General features: G+C 48.1%; 1 protein-coding gene across 2 annotated transcripts in view; it reads left to right on the top strand.

The window, feature by feature from the left end:
• Positions 1-498: 498 nt before the first annotated feature.
• The window catches only part of fras1 (Fraser extracellular matrix complex subunit 1), a 232,789-nt gene continuing 208,541 nt past the window's right edge, over positions 499-24,746 (top strand). The window contains exons 1-3 of one of the 2 annotated variants that reach the window (XM_070555614.1): positions 499-677; positions 770-837; positions 8,397-8,428. In XM_070555614.1, the coding sequence (XP_070411715.1) occupies positions 676-677; positions 770-837; positions 8,397-8,428 (102 nt within the window). In that variant the 5' untranslated portion in view covers positions 499-675. Of the gene's footprint in view, positions 678-769; positions 838-1,215; positions 1,498-8,396; positions 8,429-24,746 lie in introns of those variants that run through there. The other variant, XM_015960219.3, reaches the window with a different exon arrangement.

Raw genomic sequence — 24,746 nt, 5'->3', positions numbered from 1 at the left:
TTCGGACCAGAACCTCTCACCACAAGAAGAGTTTATTCCCCTCTGCGGTCGGTCTCATGAACAACAATCGTAGACCCGCCCACTCCAGCTGCTTAGTTCCAGTCGCATGACCCAGTGTTGTGTTTGCACCTGAACTGACCCGCTCTGAGCTACACTGACTTGTATGAAGTAGCTGCTTCTCTAATTATCGTCTCTCTATATTATCATTTCATTGTGTTTATTTCTAAATTCTAACTTTTCTCATCATTTATTTTTCCTGCACCAAAACCCGCAGCAGCTTCCTAATGTTGTGATTCTCACACAGAAGGCAATGAAGCCTTCTGGTTCTGGTTCTGGTATTAGAAGACCTCCCAGTTTTTCAGAAGAATACAGAATGTGTAATAAATGCGGCCTCAATAAATCCTTGAGTTGTTCTTTTGCCACAAATGAGTTGAAAAATTAATTTGGAGAAAAACCACCTTGAATGAGGATAAGCTGACAGCCATGGTGCTGAAACAGCGCTTGTGTGTTTTAATGGTGATAATGCTAAAACCTTAAACGTAAACGGATCCATAAGACCTGTGGTCACAGTTAAAAGCGGCCATGCAGACCCTTCCAGGAGCTGCCAATCAGGAGCAGTCATGTCCCACACCTGCAGCACCAGGAGGAGGTGATGGCTGAAGTTCTACCTCCTAAATGTGAGCAGTCAGAAAAATCTACCATGTTTATTTCAGCTTTATTCATTCTGCAGAAACATTTGATGTTTCATCTGCACTTTTCCTCTTCTCAGGGATACTTCCCGTCCCTCTGCAGGACCCAGAGCCTTCTTTTGTATCACTGCAACTCTTAAAGAACCAGGTGTGTGTGTGTGTGTGTGCGCGCGCTGAACATTTCCAGCGGTAAATTAGATTAAACGATGTTTTCCCTCAGATGATCTCACACCAGATAATTCCCTGTAATCCGGGAGGAGCGGAGCCCCATCATGTCAGATTATGAGTGGGAGGGGGGATGTAGAGGTGGGACGTCCTCCGGAAGAGAAGGAGGGAGTAGAGCCAGCCTCGCGCATAAAGTCCCACCGGTTCTGAACGAGGTGGTGGGGGGGACCACCTGGATCTGAGTCTGGAGAGAGAGACCACCTGGATCTATGGTGGGGGGGACCACCTGGATCTGAGTCTGGAGAGAGAGACCACCTGGATCTGAGTCGAGAGAGAGAGAGAGAGAGAGAGAGAGAGAGAGAGAGAGAGAGAGAGAGAGAGAGAGAGAGAGAGAGGTGGGAATACTGGAGCAGGTTTCGGGATCGCTGCATTCCCGCCGCGGAGCGCTACGCCAGGACCCGCAGCGCTCCTTCCTGAACTGAACCTGGATCTAATGTTTGTTTCCGTGGTGCTGGAGAAGGTCTCCTTCTCCTGAAGTAGGAACGCAAACCGCTCCGGGATCTGGACCTGGAGCCGACCATGAGGTGGTGGGTTTTTGTCGGCGCTCTGGCCGGGATCCTGTCGGCCGCCCCTGGGACGCACGGTGGGTTATTTACGGTCTCTAACAGCTGCTGTGGGTCCAGGCTCAGCGGGGAGCATGGGGGAGTTGGGTTAGAACAACTTTATCTTTAGCATCTGCAGAACTTCCTGCACCAGACCAGCAGAGCCTCTGGAGGCTGCTTGTCCGAGCTGATGTGCTTTTTTACCTCTATCAACATCAAACACTGTCCAGCATGTTGTCCCTGTTTCCCAACACCAGTGTGCTGCTGACACACACCTGACTCAAATGAACGAGTGATTAAAGACTTCCGCAGACCTTGATGTCCTCCTGAGGAGCCGATGTCAATCAGGTGTGCTGAAGCAGGTCAGAGTGCCCTGAGGACCAGGGTTGGGGAACCTCAGTAGGGTCAGAGCAGCTGTTCCTGAACCATCCCTCTCATTTTGGAGCCCGGTTTCATGCAGGAGAAGAACCAGGCTTCAGCATCCTAAACCTCTCCTCTGAAACCAGAACAAACGCTTAGAAACGAGATCCACGCCGAAAGACCAAAGTTTAAAACAGCGATGAGATTTGAGCTCTTCTGCTTTGTGGTCTCTGAGATTCTTCTCAGTAACCAAAGTTCCAACATTCTGATTATTCCCGCGAGTATTCCCGGAGGGATTCTTCCTTTTTATTCCAAATGCTAACCTTAAAGTGGCTGAAGTTTGCGTTTGAATCCCACAAAGGATAAAAAAGTACAAACGGATTAAGTTTAAACTCTGATGCATAAGTGTGTCTCAGCCATACACCTGACCGGCATGGGGCTGGGAACTCTCAAAGTACACACACACACACACACACACACACACACACACACACGCGCGCACGCACGCACGCACGCACGCACGCTGAGTTTCCCATAAACAAGACAACTGTACCCAGGGGTGGACTGGGACCAAAATTCGGCCCTGGCATTTTTACGAATCGTCGGCCCTCAGTCGGCCCCCCCAACTGGGAGAGCGGTGGGGCTGGGGGGTGTTGCCGCCCGCGGACTGGTCTCTAGATCGAATGTGAGATCTAATATGGACTGGGACTGTTAAATAACAAGCAGGGCCAGACCGCTGAGACCGGGAGCCCTGGCCTTCCAAATCAACTCATTCTCCACGGGCAGAGATCAGCAGGACATTAGCTACATGCTAACGTGGTAAAACAACTCCTACGTCGTCGCTCTACCACATTTTTCTTTCTAAAAACGCCTGAAAAAACTCAGTTAGCTTCGGGTTACCATGTAGCTAATGTTCTGCAGATCACCAACTGTGGAGTAGTGTCGGCCCAAGCTAGGCAAGCAGCCCACTTGGCTAGGCGGCCCACCGGGACAGTGCCAGAATGCCAGATAGGCCAGTCCACCCCTGACTGTACCTGAAGTGGACTTGGCTGCAGCTCTTTCCTCTAGTCCAGGGGTGGGGAACCTTTGTCTTATAAAGGGCCATTAAAGTTTTTTAATGGTTCTCTGATGCTATAATAAACACATATCAAGTGATGCAATATAAAGAACAATATAAAGTCTATAACTACTGTGTTCTAAGCCTGGGAATTGCTGATTTTTTGCACATCAGACTCTCCTAATGAGATGGCTGGAACTGTTTTTCTTTGGAGAGGCATTTGATGTCAGCTGGTAGGGTTGAAGATGCTATTCAAACCTGGTTTTCCAAGTTTGGGTCAGTCAGTCTTGATCGGAAGCGACTCATTGCAAGTGTCAGTTTTGAGAAGAGCTGTTCACGTTTGTATGTTGTCCCAAACAGAGATGCAAACTTCAGGGCGTGTCTCCTCAGGTTGGGAAAATCCTAAATCTGCACAGATGTGCAGTTTGTAAAAGTCCAGCAGAGAGAGGTTGTTGTACTTTTCTTTGAGCTCTGTGTTATTTTGCTGTTCAATTATTTCCATTAGAAGGTTGTCTGGCACAGATGGTTGCACATTAAACGGTGTAGCAAAGATGTCCAGTTCCTTCTGAATACTTTTCACATCTGGAAACCTGTTGTCAGATGCCTGGATGAGTTTTGCACACTCCACAGCATATTCAGCTGTAACGTCAGGTTTTTGCTCTTGCAGGGTTGGACAGTGCACCGTTTCCCTTTTCCAGTGGTCCTTGCCAGAGCTTTAACTTCATTTCAAATGAAGTGACATTTGAAAGCAGGGAGCTGATGAGCTGGTTGGGACCTTGCAGCTTGATATTTAGCTCTGACAGGTGCTTGGTGATGTCCACCGTGAAGGCCAGGTCACTGAGGAACTTGTCATCACTGAACTCCGAGACAGGTTTCCCCTTCATCTCCATGAAATGTCTGACTTCTTCCCGCAGTGTATAAGACCGTACAAGCATATCTGCACAGCTCAGCCAGCGCACTTCACAGTGATAAACGAGATCTCCGTACTCTGACTCAATTTTGCTGAGGAGCATGGACGTAATTTTCACTTGGGGGGGGGGGGGGGGGGGGGATCTTTACAGTATGCTCTAATGCTGGGGTGTCAATATGCGGCCCGCGGGCCAGATCCGGCCCGCAAGTGGGTTAAATCCGGCCCGTGAGATGGTTGTGTAAACTTTATTTTCATACTTTACAATGTAGAGTGAAAATAAACGTATCTTTGTGAGCAAGTAATGAGTATAAATAAAACAAAGCTGCTCTCAAGGCTCACACAAGAACTTGAATCACATCCTGAAGTTGGCCGCCACTCAGGATGTGACTTGATATTGATGTGCTGGTGAAAGCTAAAAGATGTAAAGTAAAATGAGTCAAATATACTTTAAGTGATGCATGAAACTGATCTAGCCATGTGATCTGTAAGCTCTTTGAATCACTAAGGAATGTTTTTTTTAATTTATTGATTTTTTTATTTATTTCAAATTTTCAAGTACACTTCAGGTGTCGTACTTGTACTATTTTGGATGCACTGTCCTCAGGCTCCAGCCTTGTTTTATATTGATTGTATTAAAACAAAGAAAACAATCTGAAGTTGATTTTAATTTACCGGTCCGGCCCACTTGGGACTAGATTTCCCTCAATGTGGCCCCTGAGCTAAAATGAGTTTGACACCCCTGCTCTAATGAGAAACAGGCTTCAACACAAACGGTTGTTTTCCGCTTGGTCCTAGAGCTCAACCAGTGTCAATTTAATATAGCGTAATATTGTTTTCGGATGATAAAAAGTGCAGGGGTCAAACCTTGACTCTGGAAAACGTGGGGGGGGGCATGTCCCCCCTGTCCCCCCCAAAAATTACGTCCATGCTGAGGAGCTCTTTGAACTGGCGGTTGTTCAGCCCTCTGCTTTTGATGAAGTTTATGGCTGACACAACGGGTTTCATTACGTTGTTTAGCTTCAGGGAATGTGCGCAACGACTCTCTCGGCAACCATTGAAATCACCTGCATCCAGACCCAAACGGCTCATTTCTTTTTTTTTTTTTTTACCATTGCAGTCAGTCCTTTCTGACCAACCATTGCAGGCGCTCCATCAGTGGAGATCCCGCTCAGCTTTTTGAATGGCAGTTCAAAATAGTTCATTGCCACAACAACTTGTTGAAACAAATCTTCACCTTTAGTAGTGGCGTGCATGGCTTGCAAAGGCAGCAACTCCTCCTCTGTTTCAGAATCGACCGTAATTCCACGCACAAAAATTGCTAGCTGTGCTGTGTTGGTGATGTCCTTCGTCTCATCACAGGCCAAAGAAAAATACTCAGTTTCTTGCAGTTTCTTCCGTGTATTTTTAATATCTTGTGCCATATCAGCCATCCAATCAGACACGGTTCTTCGAGGCAAACTGATGCTTTGAAATAATCGCACCTTGTCGGGGACGAGCAGCTCTGCGGCAGCTACGAGGCACTCCTTTACAAACTCTCCTTCAGCGTGTGGTTTCAGCTTCTTTGCTGTTAATGCACTCACCTGGAAACTTGCACGCGTGATCTTCTCTCTGTCAGTCTGCGGACGTGTGAAAGCTGCTTGTTGAGCAATCAAACTCCGACGAAGAGCCCTTATTTTATCCAAGCGCATTTGTCCTTTTAACTCAGCGAGTTTACCATGTTTTGAAGTGTAATGGTGCTCGAGATTCGCCCTTTTCATTACTGCCAGCACATCGCCACAAACTAAGCACGCTGGCTTGCCTCTCACTTCAACGAATAAAAAATCATTTGTCCGTTTTTCCTGGAATACTTGGCATTCTGCATCCGCCTTCCTCTTCTTGACAGCATCCATGATTAACGCTTAGTCGTCTGTCTCAGTCACATAATGATGTTCATCTCATGGTGTATTCACTGACGCTGAGCCTAACTCAGACATTTATTTTTCAGCGATAAAATGTTTTTTTCCCCAACTTTCTAAAACAAATGTTCATTGATAAATTCTAAAGGTTTTTGGTCTGGCGGTCCGGTTGAAACGGTCTCGCGGGGCCGTATCCGGCCCTGAGGCCGGACGTTCCCCACCCCTGCTCTAGTCTAAATGACTTGGACACGTCTTTAAAACCACAACAAGAAGAAGCTAAAAGCATTTCTTCTAAAGAAAGATGTCTGCACTGTCACCAGACGCCATGTTTCGTTACACCTAAAACAAAACTAGAGTTGCGAGGGACAGTCGGCGTTGCCGCCTTTTTCTCGTCTCGTCTCGTCTCGTCTTCCTCCGCTTATCCGGGTCCGGGTCGCGGGGGCAGCATCCCAACTAGGGAGCTCCAGGCCGTCCTCTCCCCGGCCTTGTCCACCAGCTCCTCCGGCAGGACCCCAAGGCGTTCCCGGACCAGATTGGAGATGTAACCTCTCCAACGTGTCCTGGGTCGACCCGGGGGCCTTCTGCCGGCAGGACATGCCCGAAACACCTCCCCGGGGAGGCGTCCAGGAGGCATCCTGACCAGATGCCCAAACCACCTCAACTGGCTCCTTTCGATCCGGAGGAGCAGCGGTTCTACTCCGAGTCCCTCCCGAATGTCCGAGCTCCTCACCCTATCTCTAAGGCTGAGCCCGGCCACCCTACGGAGGAAACTCATTTCGGCCGCTTGTATCCGCGATCTCGTTCTTTCGGTCATTACCCAAAGCTCATGACCATAGGTGAGGATTGGGATGTAGATCGACCGGTAAATCGAGAGCCTGGCTTTCTGGCTCAGCTCCCTCTTCCCCACGACAGATCGGCTCAGCGTCCGCATCACTGCAGACGCCGAACCAATCCGCCTGTCGATCTCCCGATCCCTCCTACCCTCACTCGTGAACAACACCCCGAGATACTTAAACTCCTCCACTTGAGGTAGGACCTCTCCCCCGACCCGGAGGTGGCAAGCCACCCTTTTCCGGTCGAGAACCATGGTCTTTTTCTGATCATTATTATTTTTGAGCTGGCTAGTCCCACCCCTCATGTGCTTTTCTGGCTGAGTGACCTGACTAGTCGTCGTGTAGACAGAGGACGAGGCTGGCCAGGCAGTCTGGCACCACCATTAACGGCATCACTATCACCACCAGCACCACAGGCTAACAGTGGCAGACGAGGTAGTAAATGGGTCACAGAAATGATGAATATTCCAGCGATGGTAATAAAACTGTTTTACTAAACGAGGACAAATATATGCGAGTGTACGGTCGTGAAGAAGCAAAGAGCAGGCTGTTTCTGCTGCCCCCCCCCCCCCCCCCCCCCCCGCCTAAAGATGTAAATAAAATCAAAGTGATATTTCCATAAGCTTATGAACTAAAGCCTAAATGGATCTTCTAGTGCAGACATGTGTTAAAGATGGCTGCTTTTGTTTCAGCCCCTCTAGCTGTTAGCACATCGATCTGCTCAGGACTACTTCTCCACCCTGAGGTTGTTCTCAGCTCTCGGCAACAGGTACAATACTAGAAGTGGTTCAGAACCAGATCAGAGTTTTTCTGAGTTTAGTCCAACTTTTAAAACGATCTAGATGCATTTCTGTGTTCGCGTCGCCCTAAAACACAAACCAGTCTAGTCCGGTGTGACCATGTCTGTGTTTTACTACTGCAACTACTGCTGTTTCACTTCTGAACGATGGATCATCTGTCTTTAGTCTCTGGAGACTGAATGGAGTCAAGTCGTTGAGAAAGGTCATGAGGTCAGAAAGTCTGTTTTGGAGTGAAGGGAAATGGAGAATAAAATAATCTGAACGAAGACATTTGAGCTTAAATCTCAAACTCTCATCTTGACTTTTGTTTTCCATCTTTGAATGGGGAAGGTTCAGACCAGAGGTACTCAGTTCTGGGCCTGGAAGGTCAGCATCCAGCATGTTTTAGAGGTTCTTCTGCTCCAACACACGTGTGCTGCAGCTCATCGGGCTCTGCAGAAGCCTGTTAATCTCCTGATTGAAACCAGGTGTGTTGCAGCAGGTCGAACTAAAACGTGCTGGCCTCCGGCTCCAGGCCTGGAACTGAATATCCCTAGCCTAGTGAACTAGACCAAATTCTTGCTTTGCAAAGTTTGGTCTAGGCATGCTCCATTGGAACCTCCACAGCTCCTACCAGGACTCTGGCTAGCCAATCACAGCTCTCTAGAGGGGTTTCAAACACACAAAGAGCTGTGATTGGTCCATAATGGTGGGCCAATCATAGTGCTCTATCTGCTTAGTGAACAAATCACAGAGCTTTATCCACTTTGTGGGCCAATCAGGGCACTCTATATGCCTGGTGGGTGGGATGATGCAACAGAGTGAAACAAGAGTATGCCACATTCATTGTCCAGTGGAATGCAGAGATCATTTGAAAGACAACGGTAGAACCCGCCCCACAACCGAGAGCCGTCAATGGAGCGTGGCCAGACTAAATAATACATTTATTTAGTCTGGCTTGCCAGGCTAGAATATCCCTGCTTCAGGAGAACAGACGGAACCGTTTCCTGCTTTTCTCATCGACTACCGCTGGACCCGGTAAACTCATCTGCTTCTGAAGAAATCTGGACCCATTTGGACTCATGGTGTTTTCTTTGTCATTGCAGGAGCTTGTGTCTACGAGGGATCGCTGCACGCGGTAGGTGTTTCATCCACGCCCATGTGCAGTTGTGTGGTTTTGTAAGGCCTGATGGGTCTGAGCTCATGTCTCATGGAGGTGGGGCGTCTCCAGGTCGGTGTGAGTGACAGATGAAGCTGCTAAGTGTCTGTGTGCAGAGATATCATCAGTGATGTTCCTCATCTATAATGCAAAGTGGATGCTGGCTTTGTGGATGCTAACGGTGATGATGCAGCTGTTCTGAGCCTCAGCTCTCCCAGCAGGTTTCTGATGAAGGCACCAATCCCGGTGCTCCATCTGGAGGGTTTAGGGTCAGAAGGGTTCAATATCACTAAAGAAAATACCTCACAGCTTTCCTAAATGTCTCAAAATGCCCACAGGACTCAATCTGTAGACGTTTCTCTGCTCCGGCACACCTGATCAGAAGCAACAGGTGACTAACAGACGTCTGCAGGACTTGAGGACCAGGATTGGTCGAGGCGGATCAGATGTGTCACAAAAAACATTTCAGATTGTTTTTGCTGTGTGCAGTGATGCTGTGTGGTCCTCCAGCACTGCCTCTGGTTATTAACCCTTCTTCATGCGGTCTGCTTTGTTTAGCGGCTGGCCACAGAAAACATGGCGTCTCTAGTGTTCTCTCCTTTGGCGTTGGGAATGATTTGGTAGAGAGCAGCGCGTCATTCTCCAAGAGTTGTTCAGAAAAATGTTCCAAAGAAGTTGGTAACAGAGGCTTGATGCATGTTTGGTCTAGATGCAGCTTCTCGTCGGCGTCGCCAGCATCTTTTTACTGTGAGGAGTTAAATCTGCTGCAGGTGCTGAACCACACGTGTGAGCTGAAGGTGATCAAAGTCTCCCCGTGGAGGAGTTGGGCTTCCCAGGCTGCCTCTGCCCTGCAGTGTTAGCAGGGTACAGGGTACCGCAAAGCTCTTACCATTCAGGCACTGTTGAGAAGCTGTCCCTCCTGAGCTTTAGAGGATGTGGTGTGACCAAATATGGTAAATGGGGGTGTTTCTGTATGTAAATGACTGAGCAGACAGCATCCATCAACTACAGAGCAACATGCGGACGGGTGGCTGCCGCATCTTCCATAAATCAGAACTTTGGTTGAGATTCATTGGCAGGGTGGACTATCGGACAGTTTCTTCCAACGTTTGGTCCTCGGGAGGAGGGATCTGGAGTCATCGCTGCCTGGATGGGGAGACTCGGGGCCTGATGACACAAACCTGTTTCATCCAGTCTTTTGCGACAGCCAAGCAGAGCCGAAGGGTCAGGGTTGGGGTTAGCCCAAAACTAACGTGGGGATTGTTCAGGCCTCTCTTTTCTCACAGCGGTGTGTCAAATAAAAGCACTCCTTGTCTTCATTTAAAAGGTTTTGCTCATGAATATCTAAAAAGTTGTTTGGCCTCTAACTTGCCTTTACTGTTGAGTTTACAAGTTACTTCCTGCTTTATTTTGATAAGCCCATTCACCTTTTCCTGCTTTCATAGATCACCTGACTCTTCCCCACCTGTCTATGAAGAATTATGGCTACTGCTAACCGCGGCAGCAGCAGCTACTTGCAGCTGGAGGTTGCCACGGTAACACCCATAAAGTAAATACTGATGGAGGCGTAAATGTTTGTGAAACAGCATTTAAAGCAGCTGCATTGAAATGTTTTATTAATTTTAGTCGGGGAGCCTAGGGCTCTTCCTTTTTCTGGTCAGCTCATGAGTTCCTGAACGGGGCTAAAAGAGTCCATACGTTACATATGTGACATCACCACATAAACTCCTCCCCCCTAGCGTAGCTGCTACTTATCACATGACCAGATTTGTGGTGGTTCTCTCCTCCTGTGGGAAGGTTGCTGAACTTCCAGCCCTTTTCCCTCCGTTTTCTCCGTGTCTGGTTCGATGACGTCACTCTGGTGAAGCGCATTTGTAGTCCTGGACTTATTTTCACACAAAACCTAAAATGTCGTTTCCCCGTTAGAAAATAAGCGCGTCCTTGGTATCAAAATGCTTCTTTAAGGTTCACGGACATCATAAATGAAATCCGTAGTACAAAACAAGCGGAGGTAGAAAATGGCGTTTTAGCCCCGTTGACTTGCGTTCATTTGTTCGTTCTTCCAGGCGACCAGTGGTCCGGAAGTAGGTGGGCGGGACTTAGGCTCCCTATAGTGGTAATCCTCTTAGCCTAGCTAAAACTTGCTGTTAGCTGGTCCCTATCAAACCTGGTCAGAGCTACAGGACGGGTAAAGTCGGGTATTGTTTCATATTTCATGTGGTTGGCGAGGAATCTGGACTTCCAGATGATGGGCTGCAGCAGGAAGGATGCAGCAACGCTGATGGCAACCATGTGGACTGATACTGCCCTGATGTGTCTGATAGCTGGTTATCAGTTTGTTCCTTCAAAACGATCTGAAGCTGCAGCAGACGGAGGTCCACCGTTGTTCTAAAACAAGTGTAGAGCTGCTTTAATTGCCATTCAGTGCCCTGATAGCCACAGGATAAAAGCTGCTGTGTGGTCTTTTTGTCCTCGTTTTAGTGCTCCTGTATCTTTTGCCTGATGGCAGTTATTGGAACAGATCGTGAGCAGGGTGTGAGGGATCTTTTGGGGTGCTTTCCACCCTCCTGAGTCAGCGAAAGTTGTGTAGTTCATCCAGCGAAGACAAAGGTCAGCCGATGATCTGCTGGGCGGTCTCCACAATCCTTTAAGTGATTTCCTCTGTGCTGATGTGCAGCTAGCGAACCACGCGCAGAAGCAGTAGCACACGATGCTCTCTATGGAACAGTGATAGAAGGACACCAGCAGTTTTTGTGAGATGTGTTTTTCCTGAGGAACCTCAGGAAATAAAGTCTCTGCTGAGCCTTCTTTGCCATCGCTGTTGTGTTCTCACCCCAGGACAGGTCGTCTGTGATGCGTACACCCAGGAAGCAGAAATCAGACACCCTCTCCACACAGTCCCCATTGATGAAGAGTGGACTGATATCAGTTTTCTTTTTCCTAAAATCCACAACAATTTCTTTAGTCTTTGCTGTGTTCAGGAGCAGGTTGTTCTCTGTGCACCACGCTGTCAGCCGCTGCACTTCGTGCCTATAGGAAGACTCTTCTCCCTCCGATATGAGCCCCACCACAGTGGTGTCATCTGCAAATTTCACAATGATGTTGCTGTTGTGAACGGGTGCACAGTCGTGGGTGTGCAGCGTAAAGAGCAGGGGGCTCAGTACACAGCCCTGGGGGGAGCCAGTGCTAACGGTGATAGCTGAGGAAACAGTATGCTCTAATGGGGAAACAGGCTTCAACACAAACGGTTGTTTTCCGCTTGGTCCTAGAGCTCAACCAGTGTCAATTTAATATAGCGTAATATTGTTTTTGGATGGTAAAAAGTGCAGGGGTCAAAACCTGTCTTTGGAAAAAGTGGGGGGGGGGACATGTCCCCCCGTCCCCCCCAAAAAATTACGTCCATGCTGAGAAATCTACCTGACTTTTACTGTTGCTCCTGTTTGTTCAGACAAGCCAGATGTTTCTCCTGGGACCTTCAGCGTTGGTCTGAACAGTGAAGCGTTCATCTTGCTCTGATTCACACATAAGAATCTGGAACATTTAGCCTCAACTTGCTGTTTATTTTAATATGACCCAGGTCCATGAAGTGATGAGCAGCATGGAGGAAACATTCACACGGTGTGAATGAATGAAGCCTGGACCGATCCTGTAGCCGTCTCTCTGATTAGCACCACTTTATGTTACTTTAGCATGATTATATTCTTGTGTCACTTTTCTCTTGTGATTTCTCACAAATGCAGGTGAAACTTTCTGATAACGAAATGAGATAAAATTTAAATTTTTGGATGTTGGAACAGTCTAAACTTAGCGAGGAAGAAAGAGTTTGTAAATGTTAAAAAGCTGTAAAACCAGTTTGTAACGAGTCAGAAATGAAGCTGTTGGCGTACCAGTTCTCTCCTCAGCACCAAAACAACATCAGTGAAAAGACGGCATGATGCTGGTCCTTCCCGGTGTGGAACCATCATAATGAGATGTTCTGACGTCAGGAGAAACGGAGCTCTGAAGGACCATCCGTCTGTGGCTTTTCCACATCTAAATTATTAAACATCTAGGCACAGCGGCCGTCTCTCGCCGCTCCTTTAAAGATTCTTTTTAAGACTTCCTGCTCGTGTCGTGCAGCTTTCTGCACTTTGGAGGAAGATAAGTTCTTGTTTGTTTTGCAGTAGGCAGCAGAGGATCAGACGGATCTTCTGATGCAGCAACGCCTCCCTGTGGGCCGAGTGTTTAGGGTTATTTTACTGCAGTCTCCAACCTTGCTCTGCAAGATGGATTCTCCTGAGTTTGGAAAACTCCAAACTCAGGAGAATCCATCTTGTACCGCTCCAGTTCAAACCGTCTGACCTCCTGCCTAAAATAGGGCGGACCAATCGTGCATCAGTACTGTGCTGTAGGGCGGGACTTGTAGCATCAAGCGCCCGGCTGGGCAACACAAACATGGCTGCACCGGTTGACACTAACAGTAAACAATGGTCACGATGGCAACGCGGGGTCGACGGCCCTACATGGTCTCGGTCGGACGTCTTAAATTTCCTAAAACATGCAACAGAAAATACCCTAAAAACCCATTCAGATATATTTGTACACGTCTACATGTATAATTGTTATTATGACAACTAGTTACGTGTAGTTTAACATGTAGCATGTTGTGGATCTGTTTAAGTGTACATCCACTGGGTGAGATCATGTTAGAGATAGCTCACCTGTAAGGTACCTGCCCGCCTTGCAAGCTGGGCACCTGGTGGTACGTTGATATGTGTCCCCCCTCTAGGTCAGTTTCTTTTGCACCCATGTTTAGCATAAATATAACTTTAGAAAATCTTATGTGCAGCACAATTATGTATGTTTCAGGGTTTTTCTGCGGGTGGGCGGTTCTAACTCGCAGCTGAAACAGATCTCGAGGGGAGACGCATATCGATATAACACCTGTGCAGGGACATTATTCAGATGGCATACGGAAATGTTTATTCCACTCATGATATTTTATGACATTAATGATATATTTATATAAATATATATTTACTACAGTAATAAGAAGCCTAAATGTTATTTATTAAACGTACAAATGAGATGATGTGACGGCCAGATGTCGGTTCAACTTTCATTATGAAACTATTCTCCAACCATGACGGAACGTCTCGGTGTGACGCCGTTTCAACTGGGTCGCTTTAGCAGGTTCAGTAACATAACTGTGTGACTTAAACACCCTTCAGTGTTTCCTCCTCCGATTCTCATCAGTGTCAGCGGAGGGGAAGTTTGCTTCGCTGCCGGGCGTCTGGCGCGGCACCAGAGAAGGTAGGGCCGGGGGGCCGTCACTGGGGAAAACCTGCCTTTTGTGTACATATTCTTCTCACAAAGCCGGCAGAAATCACCTGAAGACACGGTAATAGGGAGCCTATGCCACTTCCACAACGCGGTCCCCGGAAAACACACACACACACACACACACACACACACACACACACAGCACAACTTCTCCTGCTACACTTCTGCTGGATGACAATTTAGATTGTTTTACTAGAAAAATCAACAAAGAAAACGTTAACACCTCATCCGAAGGTTTACATGCGCTCACACCACAGATGGCCGAAAATGTCCGTTATGCAGAACTGTGGCGGCAACAATATGATACCGGTCCCTGACGTCTTTATATAACGTATCCCGGTATATTCTGCATCCTTTTTGGGATTTTATAATGTTGTTTGACACTTTTTCACCCAAGTCCGCTTCTTCTGTGTGACAGTACCGTTTGTTTACACCCGTCAAGCTTCCAACATGTCCGCACACATCCCAGAATGCTACGCGTAATCACGTGTGATCACGAGCCCCATTACTGCGTGAGTGAATGAAAAAAGCTTGAGCGAGTTATCTGCCAGGCGCTTGTGGTACACGTCATTTGAGTTGCTGTGATCGGCTAAAGGCAAAATATGGTAGCCAGTGCCAGCCGGGACTACCTCGCGTGTCCACCAATCAGCTCAAGCTATTCTTCCAGAGATTTTTCCACCAAGTGCAGCTCCAGTGGAGGATGAGCCGATGTGAAAGGCCAGAGCTGCCGGTACAGCGGTCTGGCTCTGCTTGTCTCAGTCCATATTAGACCTGCACAGGCGACCAGCACGACTACAGCCTCGCTCGGAGGCCGGTCGCTGTGGGGGTGGGCAACCCCACGGTCCCTGGCGCCCTTCTTGGGTTAGCTAAGTTAGCTAGTAGCTACCTGTTCCAAATGTAACGGCCCCATCCTCACCTCCACCTCTTTTTGAATTGTCTGGGCGTGACTCAGTCAAACATCAGGGTGGGAACCTCTCATTTTTGTCTCAACTTGTCTGACGGCAGAGCATCGCGTGGCTATGTACATATTTTTATATGTTGATGCAGACAACAAGGGTTGAGTGTCTTGCCCAAGGACACAGCAGCATTCTCTTCAGGGAACAGGGATCGATCCGACAACCTGATTACTGGACAACCCGCTCTACTGCCGCTCTTGAATGAGTGCAACGGTTAGCCTGCATCATGGTGCATTCGCAGGTTGAGATAAATGTCAGGTTTTTCCAGATTGCTGCACGGTTGTGGTGCATTCAAAGACCAGCAAGATTCCGAAGTTTGACGTTGAATTTCTTCATCCCTTTAAGATGATTCAGGAATTGATTTTTGTGGAAAACTGCTGTAAATTCAGACGTCATGAGAACGGCTAAGAAAAATATAATAAAGGTGGAACTTTGATGTGAAAGGCTTCGCTCCACATGAAGAACAGCAGCCTCCTTGAACGTCTAGTTACTGCAGCGAAGGAGAAAAAGAATTAAAAGAGAACATCTGAGATAAAAGTTTACTGGAAACCTTTAGAAAAACACATTTGGTTGTGAGGTTATAGTCAAACAGTAGTGCTCGACTCCATCGATGAGCTGGATGGGCCCACCTGTGAGGTGTTGGTGAAGATCACGTTGTGTCTGACAGCTAAGGCTTGAATAAAAACATGGATCTGTGTGGTCTTTGTAGTTTTTCGGGCCCTCAGAGGTCCTCTCTCCCGAAATTATCCCACGCCTCAGCGGGGCTCGTCATGCTCCCTGGACCAGAACTAAGCCTTTTCTTCCTGCCCGACTCTCTGCAGACATCCAGAGGGCCTCTGAAGCGCGGGGCTGAAGTGGGTCAACCTTTGGCAAATACCCAGCTTATTGCCCCCCCCCCCCAACCAGAACTCCTCCCAGACCCGCCTGTGGCAGCTTCCACGGTGTCACTGCTGAAGTTCTGGGAAGTTTTAGACTTTGTCCTCATTCAGGCATACCAACACACACACACACGCACACGCATCCGCACACACACGTGCACATACACACACACACACGTGCACATACACACACACGTGCACATACACACACACAAACACGCGCACACACATGCACATACACACACACACATGCACATACTCGCACAGCACGCACGCACACACACATGCACACAAACACATACATACATGCACATACACACACATACATATATACATACACACACACACACACACACACACACATGCGAACGACACACCCCCTGGAATTGGTCTGTATGGATTACCTGTCTGTGGAACCGGATTGGGGAGTAAAAGGCATCCTTGTCATTACTGACCACTTCACAAAATATGCCATTGCCATGCCAACATCGAATCAAAAAGCCAAAACTGTTGCCATGTGTTTATGGGAAAGTTTCATTGTGCCCTATGGCATCCCAGAAAGACTGCACAGTGACCAAGGCCCAGACTGAGTCCCGGACAATCCGTGAACCATGTGAAATGGCTGGGATCCACAAGATCAGAACCACCCCATGCCATCCAAGGGGGAATCCTGTGGAACGGTTCAACCGGACTTTGTTGGACATGATAGGTACTTTATCCATATAAGAGAAAACCTACTGGAAGGATCATGTAAAGCCTTTAGTGCATGCCTACAACTGCACCAGGAACGACGTTACTGGATTTTCACCTTATGAACTAATGTTTGGCCGACAACCTCGCTTGCCAGTGGACTTGGCTTTTGGACTTCCACTCACCTCAGACGGCTCAACCTCCCACACGGACTATGTGAAAAAGTTGAGGTCTCACCTTGAGGAAAGTTACAGGCTGGCCGTTTCGAATTCAAATAAGGTGATGAAACGTAACAAGACCCGCTTTGATCGGACAGTGACTGCCTCGGAGTTGGACATTGGAGACAGAGTCTTAGTGAGGAACATCCATCTAAGGGGAAAATACAAGCTCGCAGATAAATGGGAGGCATCTGTGTACGTGGTGGTAAAGAAAGCCGGCAATCTTCCTGTGTACACAGTACGGCCCGAGGGAAATGGTAAGCCCGTAAGGACCCTGCATCGTGATCTCTTGTTGTCATGTGACTATTTACCTGTGTCCGAAAAGGAACTGCCTGCCAAGCCGAAGAGAAACGTGCCTCCGTGTTCTATGGCTTTTGTTTCTTCGGACAGTTATAACGAGGAGCCTATCTCACCCCTACCCGTTCTTTTGTCCACCAATCCCGCTATGTCCAAGGTTGTTGTGGACTTGCCAAGTGTCACACAGGCTGTTCCCCTCTTCACTCAACCTGTTACCCCTTCCGTGTCTGTTGCATCTGACAAGGGCAAGGATTCTGGAGTCCTTGAGCCTAGTGGGACGGAACAAGTTGTGAGTGAGGCACCTGAATTTGACTCTCTCTTCAGCTCCTTCTGCTGGTCCTGGGGAGGATATGGGTACATTATCTGTGCTTGACGCTACAGCGCCATCTGGAATTAAATCGGAACCCCTTTTGTTGCCAGTCATGGATCCCCTGAGTCCAGAGGATGGACCACCCTTGCTTCGCCCTGTTCGCTCACGGAGACCCCCTGACCGGTTACAGTACACTGAGCCTGGATGGCTTTTGTTGAAAAGCGTCCAATCCCTACTCTCTGGGCTGGGTTCTGTTTTCTCCGCTGCTCTTCAGGTTGGTGCGGTGGAGGTGAATGATTTGCCTGATGGTTGTGAACCCCCTGCAGTATGCTGTCAGCCTGGTCCATGCCCGAGGACGTCTATGGGTTTGAGGGGGGAGGGTGTAACGTAACTAAACCAAACCACCAGTTCCGGTCAGCTCTTATTTTGGCGGGGATGACCCTTTATAAGATTCTTAGTTACATAGTTGTTGCCCTGTTGCTTCTTGGCTGCTGCTGTTCCGGTGACTGGCGTGTTTTTGGCTGAACGGATACTCCATAATCGTCTGCTGACGTGACGATCCTGCCAAGCGACCACCGTAGTGCCTTTAAGCGACCAACTCGACGATCAGGGTTTTTTTTGGTTTCGTTTTCCCCCTTGGTCAGAGGCCTGATGAGGACGGGATGGTTAGCCGCCCGACCTCCGCTGCAATGCAGTAGGACTGAACCTTTATGAACATTACTGAAAAATACCATCAGGAAATGACATATCAAAAGTCGCTGGACTAACATGAACTGAATGAACTAACACCTTTGGTTCTGCCTGTGTTGAATTTTTGTTGTTGGAACTAGTTACCTGCTTATTTATGTGTACTTAGTTTGTTTATGTTGCTGTCATTGTTATGATTGTTACACTTCACATAAAACTGCCTGAGCTCAATCTAAGTGGTTGTGGTTCATTCACACCCTAAAGCTCCTTCTCTGAATCATTTTCTTCTGGTGATTAAAGTAACAGCAGTCAGACCTTAGCCCAAGGAGCATTACACACACACACGCACGCGCACACACACATACACACACGCGCATACACACATACACACACATACACACACACAAACACACATACACACACACACACACACACATACACATACACACATACACACACGCGCACACACACATGCACACATACACGCATGCACACACACATGCACGCACGCACGCACACGCGCACACACACACACACACACATACACGCACATGCACATACACACACACACACACACACTAACACACACAAAACTACACACATACACCTACACACACACACACATTCATACACGTACACACACACGCACATACACATACACACACATACATACACGTACGCACACACACACACGCACGCATACACATACACACACATACATACGCTTACACATGCACACATATGCACACACTCACAGAGACATGCACACACACACATACATATGCACCCACACACACACAGACATGCACGCACACACACACAGAGACATGCATTGCACACACACATACGTACGCACACACACACACGAACACACGGTCTGAGTTTTCAGGATCTTGGAACTACCAGTGATTCCTGACAGGAGACCACACGGAGCTCTGCTGGTCGTGTCGGAACACGCTGCAGGTCTCAGGTGGGGGTGGGGGTGGGGCTTACGCTCCAACTCCAGTTTTCTGGCCTGAATCCAAAACAAGGGAACATCTTCAGGATCTGCAGCTTTAGAAAGGAATTCTTTTGTTGATGTAAAAGCCAGATTAGACTTTTTGAGATAAAATCTATTTCCTATCAGAGGAAAGTGCTGCCACCCTTTCAAAATAAAATCTTAATATTTTATTGAGTAGGTTTCATGTTCAAACATGTGTGTTCAACACAAGAAGATAGGGTGTGTGTGTGTGTGTGTGTGTGTGTGTGTGTGTGTGTGTGTGTGTGTGTGTGTGTGTGTGTGTGTGTGTGTGTGTGTGTGTGTGTGTGTGTGTGTGTGTGTGTGTGTGTGTGTGTGTGTGTGTGTGTGTAATTGGAGATCCTTGCTGGAGGTCACTTCTGTCCCTGGTGTGTGGAAGATCTGGACTCATCAGGAAAATAATCTAATAAATAAGTGAATTATGATCTTCCGGGTATTCCTCTGTGATGATTCATTTGTTTATCCTAAAACTCTTGTGGCCCTACATGATTCTACAAGGATTCAAAGGAATGAATCTGAAGTAATAAAGTCAAATTAACACGAGGCAGGTCGTTTTATTGAAACATCTTCATATTTTACAGCTTCCAGGTCCTGTTTCAGTCAGCCTGTCCTGTTGTGGAACAAGTCTGAATTATAACCTTGTACATGTGAGCCTGTGAAGTTGGAGGGTTGTGTATCCATCAGCTAACACCCAGCTGCTGAAACACACCAATGCCTCCTCAGTTCACACACCGAGTGTTTGGGTGGATTTATGTTAAAAGCTCGTTTATGTATTCATCTTCTGTTGGAGTCCTCTCATGATGAAGCACCAGTCTGGAGTAAAAACTAGATGTTCTCCGTCAGACCCGTCATTTTGGAAGGAAGCTCACGGGAAGCTCCTTCAGATGAAAGCTCAGTGGTGTAATTATGAGTACAGGATCATTACCTCTGGTCCTGCCTCCTCCCAGACGGCCTGAAGATAAGCTGTTGATGACAGGTAGAGGTGGGGGCTGGGCTCCGCCGTGACTTCACTTCCTCTGCTTACCTTTCTGCCTCCCTCTGCAGCGAACAAAGCCGCCTCTCTGTCCTCGACCACACAGGATGTGCTGCATCTTCAGCCCTGGGAGTCGAACCCCCACCCCCTCCCAACGCTCATCCAGCTTGAGTTTAAACTAAGCTCAACAGAAAGTTAGGGAGAGCATGCTAACGACTCAAATTAGCTGGGAATCGAACCTGCGACCTTGCTGTGAGGCTACATTTCTACAACATGCAGTCCATCTTAAGGTGGACTGAGTTATTCCTTCAAGTAAATTAGGAAGACCGGGTTTCCCTTCCCCGGCTGTGGGGCGCCGTCGCCCCGGTGACACCAGCTGTCCAGTTAGATGACAGCCTGTCTCTGTTGGAATGTCACACATTTAGTGTGTGTGTGTGTGTGTGTGTGTGTGTGTGTGTGTGCGTGTGTGCGTGTGTGTGTGTGTGTGTGTGTGTTTGTGCATATGCATGCGTGTGTGTGCGTGCGTGTGTGCATGTATGTGTGTGTGTGTGTGTGTGTCTGACGTGTTATTGTTGCTTCTCTTCTTGTCTTCTGACCTAGATCCTAAAACAGAAATCTCACGGTCACATGGTTGTCATCGTGAGAGGGTTGCAGGTTTGAATCCTGTCTATAGCCTTCCAATGTGGAGTTTGGATCTCCTTCCCCAGAACAAAGGCTTGCAGGTTACTTCTAGGTTTGGTGCTGAGCTAGAAGGAGGCTCTATTCTTGTCCCCACCGTGTTAAAAGCCTTCACTCAGCCCCGAGGGACAATAACAGCAGCAATTACGTCTGCCGGCGCCCTGAGCAGGGGGGGGGGGTGGGGGGTAGCAGCGTGCCTGTCGCTGCTGGGCCCCCGCCGACTCCACTGGTGAAGGCTTTGGAAATGCAAACACAGTCCTGCACTCCCTATCGCCTTCTCACCTCCTCCTACCTGCACTCCCAGGCACACGGGCCTTCAGTCATTAATCTGGACCCTAAACTGCTGCAGCGAATCCCACCTTCCTCCTCCAGACTTCCCCTAGAACAGGGTGGGAGGTGAAAAGGATGCTTTTGTTGTTGCTGCAGCATGTTACTCGTCCATCTAAACGCATAATAACAATAATCAGAAAAATCCAAACTTCGGTTCCCCAGAAGTGGGTCTGGGACCCCGACATGGGTCACCAAACACCAGCGGAGCGGTCCTGAGACGATCAACAGAAACAAAACTTCCAAGAAAAGTTTCAGCAGCAACTTTAGGAGAAAACGGCTCCTTTAATGTATAGAAAGATGTTTCCTCCTCATGCCTCCTGATGAAGTTGTTCCTAAACGAGCAGGAAAACTTGGACAGCGCTGCTGACGCCTGTTGGTGCAGATCGGATGCTGCCGTGTCCTGATGTTGATGTTTATGGAGTAACACTCACATGGATCACATCAACATTGACAGATGTGCGCCCTCTGTCTCAGACTAGCCCGTAGCCTATCAGACCATTTCTCTTAGAGACATTCAGGAAGCAGCCTGATGGTGGATCAGTATTTTCTGGACTCCCCATCCTGCTTGTTTCAGCTGCTTCCCAGCTAAGTGCACAACCAGGAACGCCTGGATCCTGCAGGCTAGCGACACCTGACGGTCAGGGTTAGCATGAGTTGCTAAGCTAACTGTGACAAACGACAGGAATCCTCAGGAAATAAGGATTCCCAGATGTGCTCTCAGAGCAGCTCTGCTCAGACTCACGGGGCTTGTATGAAAACATCTGATGCTAGTAAACTTTCATGCTAACATGTAGGCACATGTTGCAGGAGGAGGAGGCGCAGACGCTTGTTCACCTGCTCCTCCCACTCCTCCTGTTTCCTCTGAGGTATAATTTGATAGTTTGCTGAAGGAAAATGGTCCGGAACAGGATGCTGCTCTTCATCATCTTTTCTCCCTCACCCGTCAGCCCCTTCCTGCTCCTCCTCCCCCGTCTACTCCCCCAGCAGCTTGTTGTGAGGAATGTCCTTATTCTTTGTGTCGCGTCAGCCCGCCGAGTCTCGCTACCCCTCTGATGCATCATCCTTTCCAGTAGAAGTGGCGTCCATCATGTCACAAGACCTGATTTAAGTTTACTTCTGGCTTTACGTTTGAGCTTTTGAAAGTAAATGATGGATTTTTATTGTTACAGTGGGACGTTTTCTACGCCGCTGAATCAAGTCCCAGAAGGTTTACAGTCCAAGACGTGAAAAACTCATCTATTATCTGAAACATTTGGTCATTTTTAACCAGTATTTTAGCTAATTTCAGGCATAAAGTACGTTTAACACCTGAGCACAGACCCTATTTCACACTGAAGCTGTTTATTATCAATTTGCTTGTTGAATTTTTCTGATTCTGTAAATATTCACTAAAATATTCAGAGTTCACATTTTAAACTATCAGCAGGAACTGAATGTTGCCAGCAGGTGAGGTGCTTAGTTGTGATTAGGACGCACTGAATTCAAGGCCCAAAAATTTTTTTTCACACCTTGACAGAATTCTAAACAAATGCCTTGAATCGTATGAATGGTATTTGCTAGGAATTGGAAAAATAGAGATACTCTTTGCATTAACCAGTATAGAAATCTTTTGTTGGATCGTATTACACTTCAGACAGCCTCTGCTTCCACTTCAGATCAATCTCTCTGGGCTCCTTTGATCGGTTCCACCTCATAGCGATGATGGGGTTCATTGATATTGTCCTGTGGGATGATGTGTGTGATGGGGCGGAGGGTCTGAGTTTGGAGTATCCAGACATTCCATAGAGGTGGGTTCACTGGGGGAGTCTGGGGCTGGGGGGCTGCTGCCCTGCTCTGGAGGTGCTTGGGTTGCCTTGGGGTTTGGACTACTGGTGGTTGTGAGTGGGGCCACTTGGCGGCTCATGGCAGTGGCCATGGGTTGCTTCCTGGTGGCTACATTGCCCCTGAGTGAGTCTGGGTGGGGGCCTTGGGGCTCAGGGGGTGGGGGCGTCCGGCCCCAAGTGTGGAGTGCGGTGCCTTGGTCTCCCAGGTCTCCCAGGTCAGGGGTTTAAGATTGTTGGACTCTGCCTGATTGATCCCAGTGGCTGACTGGTGGGATCTGAGTCCCTGGGCTCTGTTGGGTTCCCGGCGGGGCTGGTCACCCTGAGTCCTGGGTTGCTGGGTTCTGGGCTCAGCTGGCAGGGGGTGGGAGGTTGCGGGTGAGCCTGTGGGCTTGCCGCTGATATCTCCCGGGGCTCTGCCGGCTGCTGGTTGTGACCCCCTGGAGCTATCCTCTGCGCCTCTCGAGGGGGGCTGGGGCTTTTATGGTCACAGTCTCCTTGAGGTCCCTGCACTCTGGGGCAGCTCCTGGATCTCTGAGACTTGGAGCTCCCTCCATCTCCTACACATCTTTGGGGGCAGATCTGTGGCCCTTCACACTCTATTGGATGCTCCTATAGAGAAACATTACACAAACAAGCGCGTGTACACACACAGGTGCTCACATGGTGCTCTCATAAGTATGGACTTGGGCGCATTCAACACATGTCTTAAGGCTGTGGTTGGCACTAAATGCACTGTGATTTATTATCATTATTGTTCAGTAAAACAATGTTGATTTTATATTTCCTCAGGTTGACGCAGTGATAGCTTGCTCCTGTTGTATTGTTGTGTTTTGCTTTTCTGCAGGTCTAGAAACAGACTCTTGTTCATCATTGATTGTTTATTTTCGTGGAACCCTCCACCTCTATCTCAGTGTCTGGTCAGAATTATAAAGCGTCCAAAAAACAACAATAACGTTATAAGTATTAAAAGTGACATTAAAGTAGAAGCTTTGATGCTCCACCTGAGAGTAAATTTGTTAGGCTTGTCACCAGCATTCAGACATTAATTCTGTTTGCTTCATAGCCAGACAGGAAGCTGATGCACAAAAAAGTATTCTCAAGAATGCTGATGAATATTAGACATGCATCATGTACCACCAGTGTGTTTTGCCCTCCTTCTGCCACTGTGACTTGTTAAAACACCAGAAGACTCGAGCTTATCGCTCAGGGGGTTTAGACAGAATGTGGACATGTTTGTGAAGTAGAGTAGCTGAAACCAGCTGAGTGATGAAAGGTCTCACCAGTCCAGCTGTTACTTCCAGCAGCTTAAAAGGACTAAAACGATCAACACTTTAAAGCACACGGGTCACTCGGAGGAGCACTCTAACGTGTCCCTTTGAGTCTCTGCCTCAGGAGAGAAGCTCAGTAAACATCTCCTTATACTCACTGTGCTGCAATTAGTGTTCAAAGAGCTCCTGCTGTGATACAAGGCCAGGTGTGCAACATCTGGGCATGTACACGGCTGGAGTCGAAGCCACTGTAATTTGTTCTTCAGTAACAACAAGGTGAGCCTCACCGCCCGGTGAAAAAGGAAAGATGCCGGATTCGTCGTTATCTGTCATTAGTCGGCTGAACCGTTCGTCTCCCGTCATGTCTGGGAAACGCTGCGTGTGACGCCTCTGGAGCTGCTTTTCCCACATGAACAGTCTGTTACAACCCCGGCTCCGGCGGATGGTGTGTGGGACGAGGGCAACATTAAACTTCACAGGAGGAAAATCCACATTTATTTATCCGACACCAAACGGTAAAACACAAAGAAACGCTCGTATTCTCACCAAAAGACGAGTTTAAATGGAGTTAAGCGCGGGTATTTCACCTGCTCATAACGGGAAACAATTCAGTGGCGTGTCCAGATCTTATAAAATGGGGTGGCCCAGGTGAGGCACAACTTTGTGCAAGAGTGGCACCAATTGTTATGCTTTTTTTGTTTTACCCCTAAGCCTTTTGTGGACAATGAAATTGTCTATTTAAGGTAAATTAGTGTGTTGGCACCTGGGGTGGCCAATCAGATTCCAAGGGTGGCACGTGCTACCCCAGGCCACTACCTGGACACGCCCCTGAAACAATTAAATAAGGAA

The sequence above is a fragment of the Nothobranchius furzeri genome, chromosome 10 (genome assembly GCF_043380555.1).
Source record: "Nothobranchius furzeri strain GRZ-AD chromosome 10, NfurGRZ-RIMD1, whole genome shotgun sequence".
Classification (NCBI taxonomy): domain Eukaryota; kingdom Metazoa; phylum Chordata; class Actinopteri; order Cyprinodontiformes; family Nothobranchiidae; genus Nothobranchius; species Nothobranchius furzeri.
The sequence above is the reverse complement of the archived record's forward strand: the minus strand, read 5'-3'. Positions and strand labels throughout refer to the sequence as shown.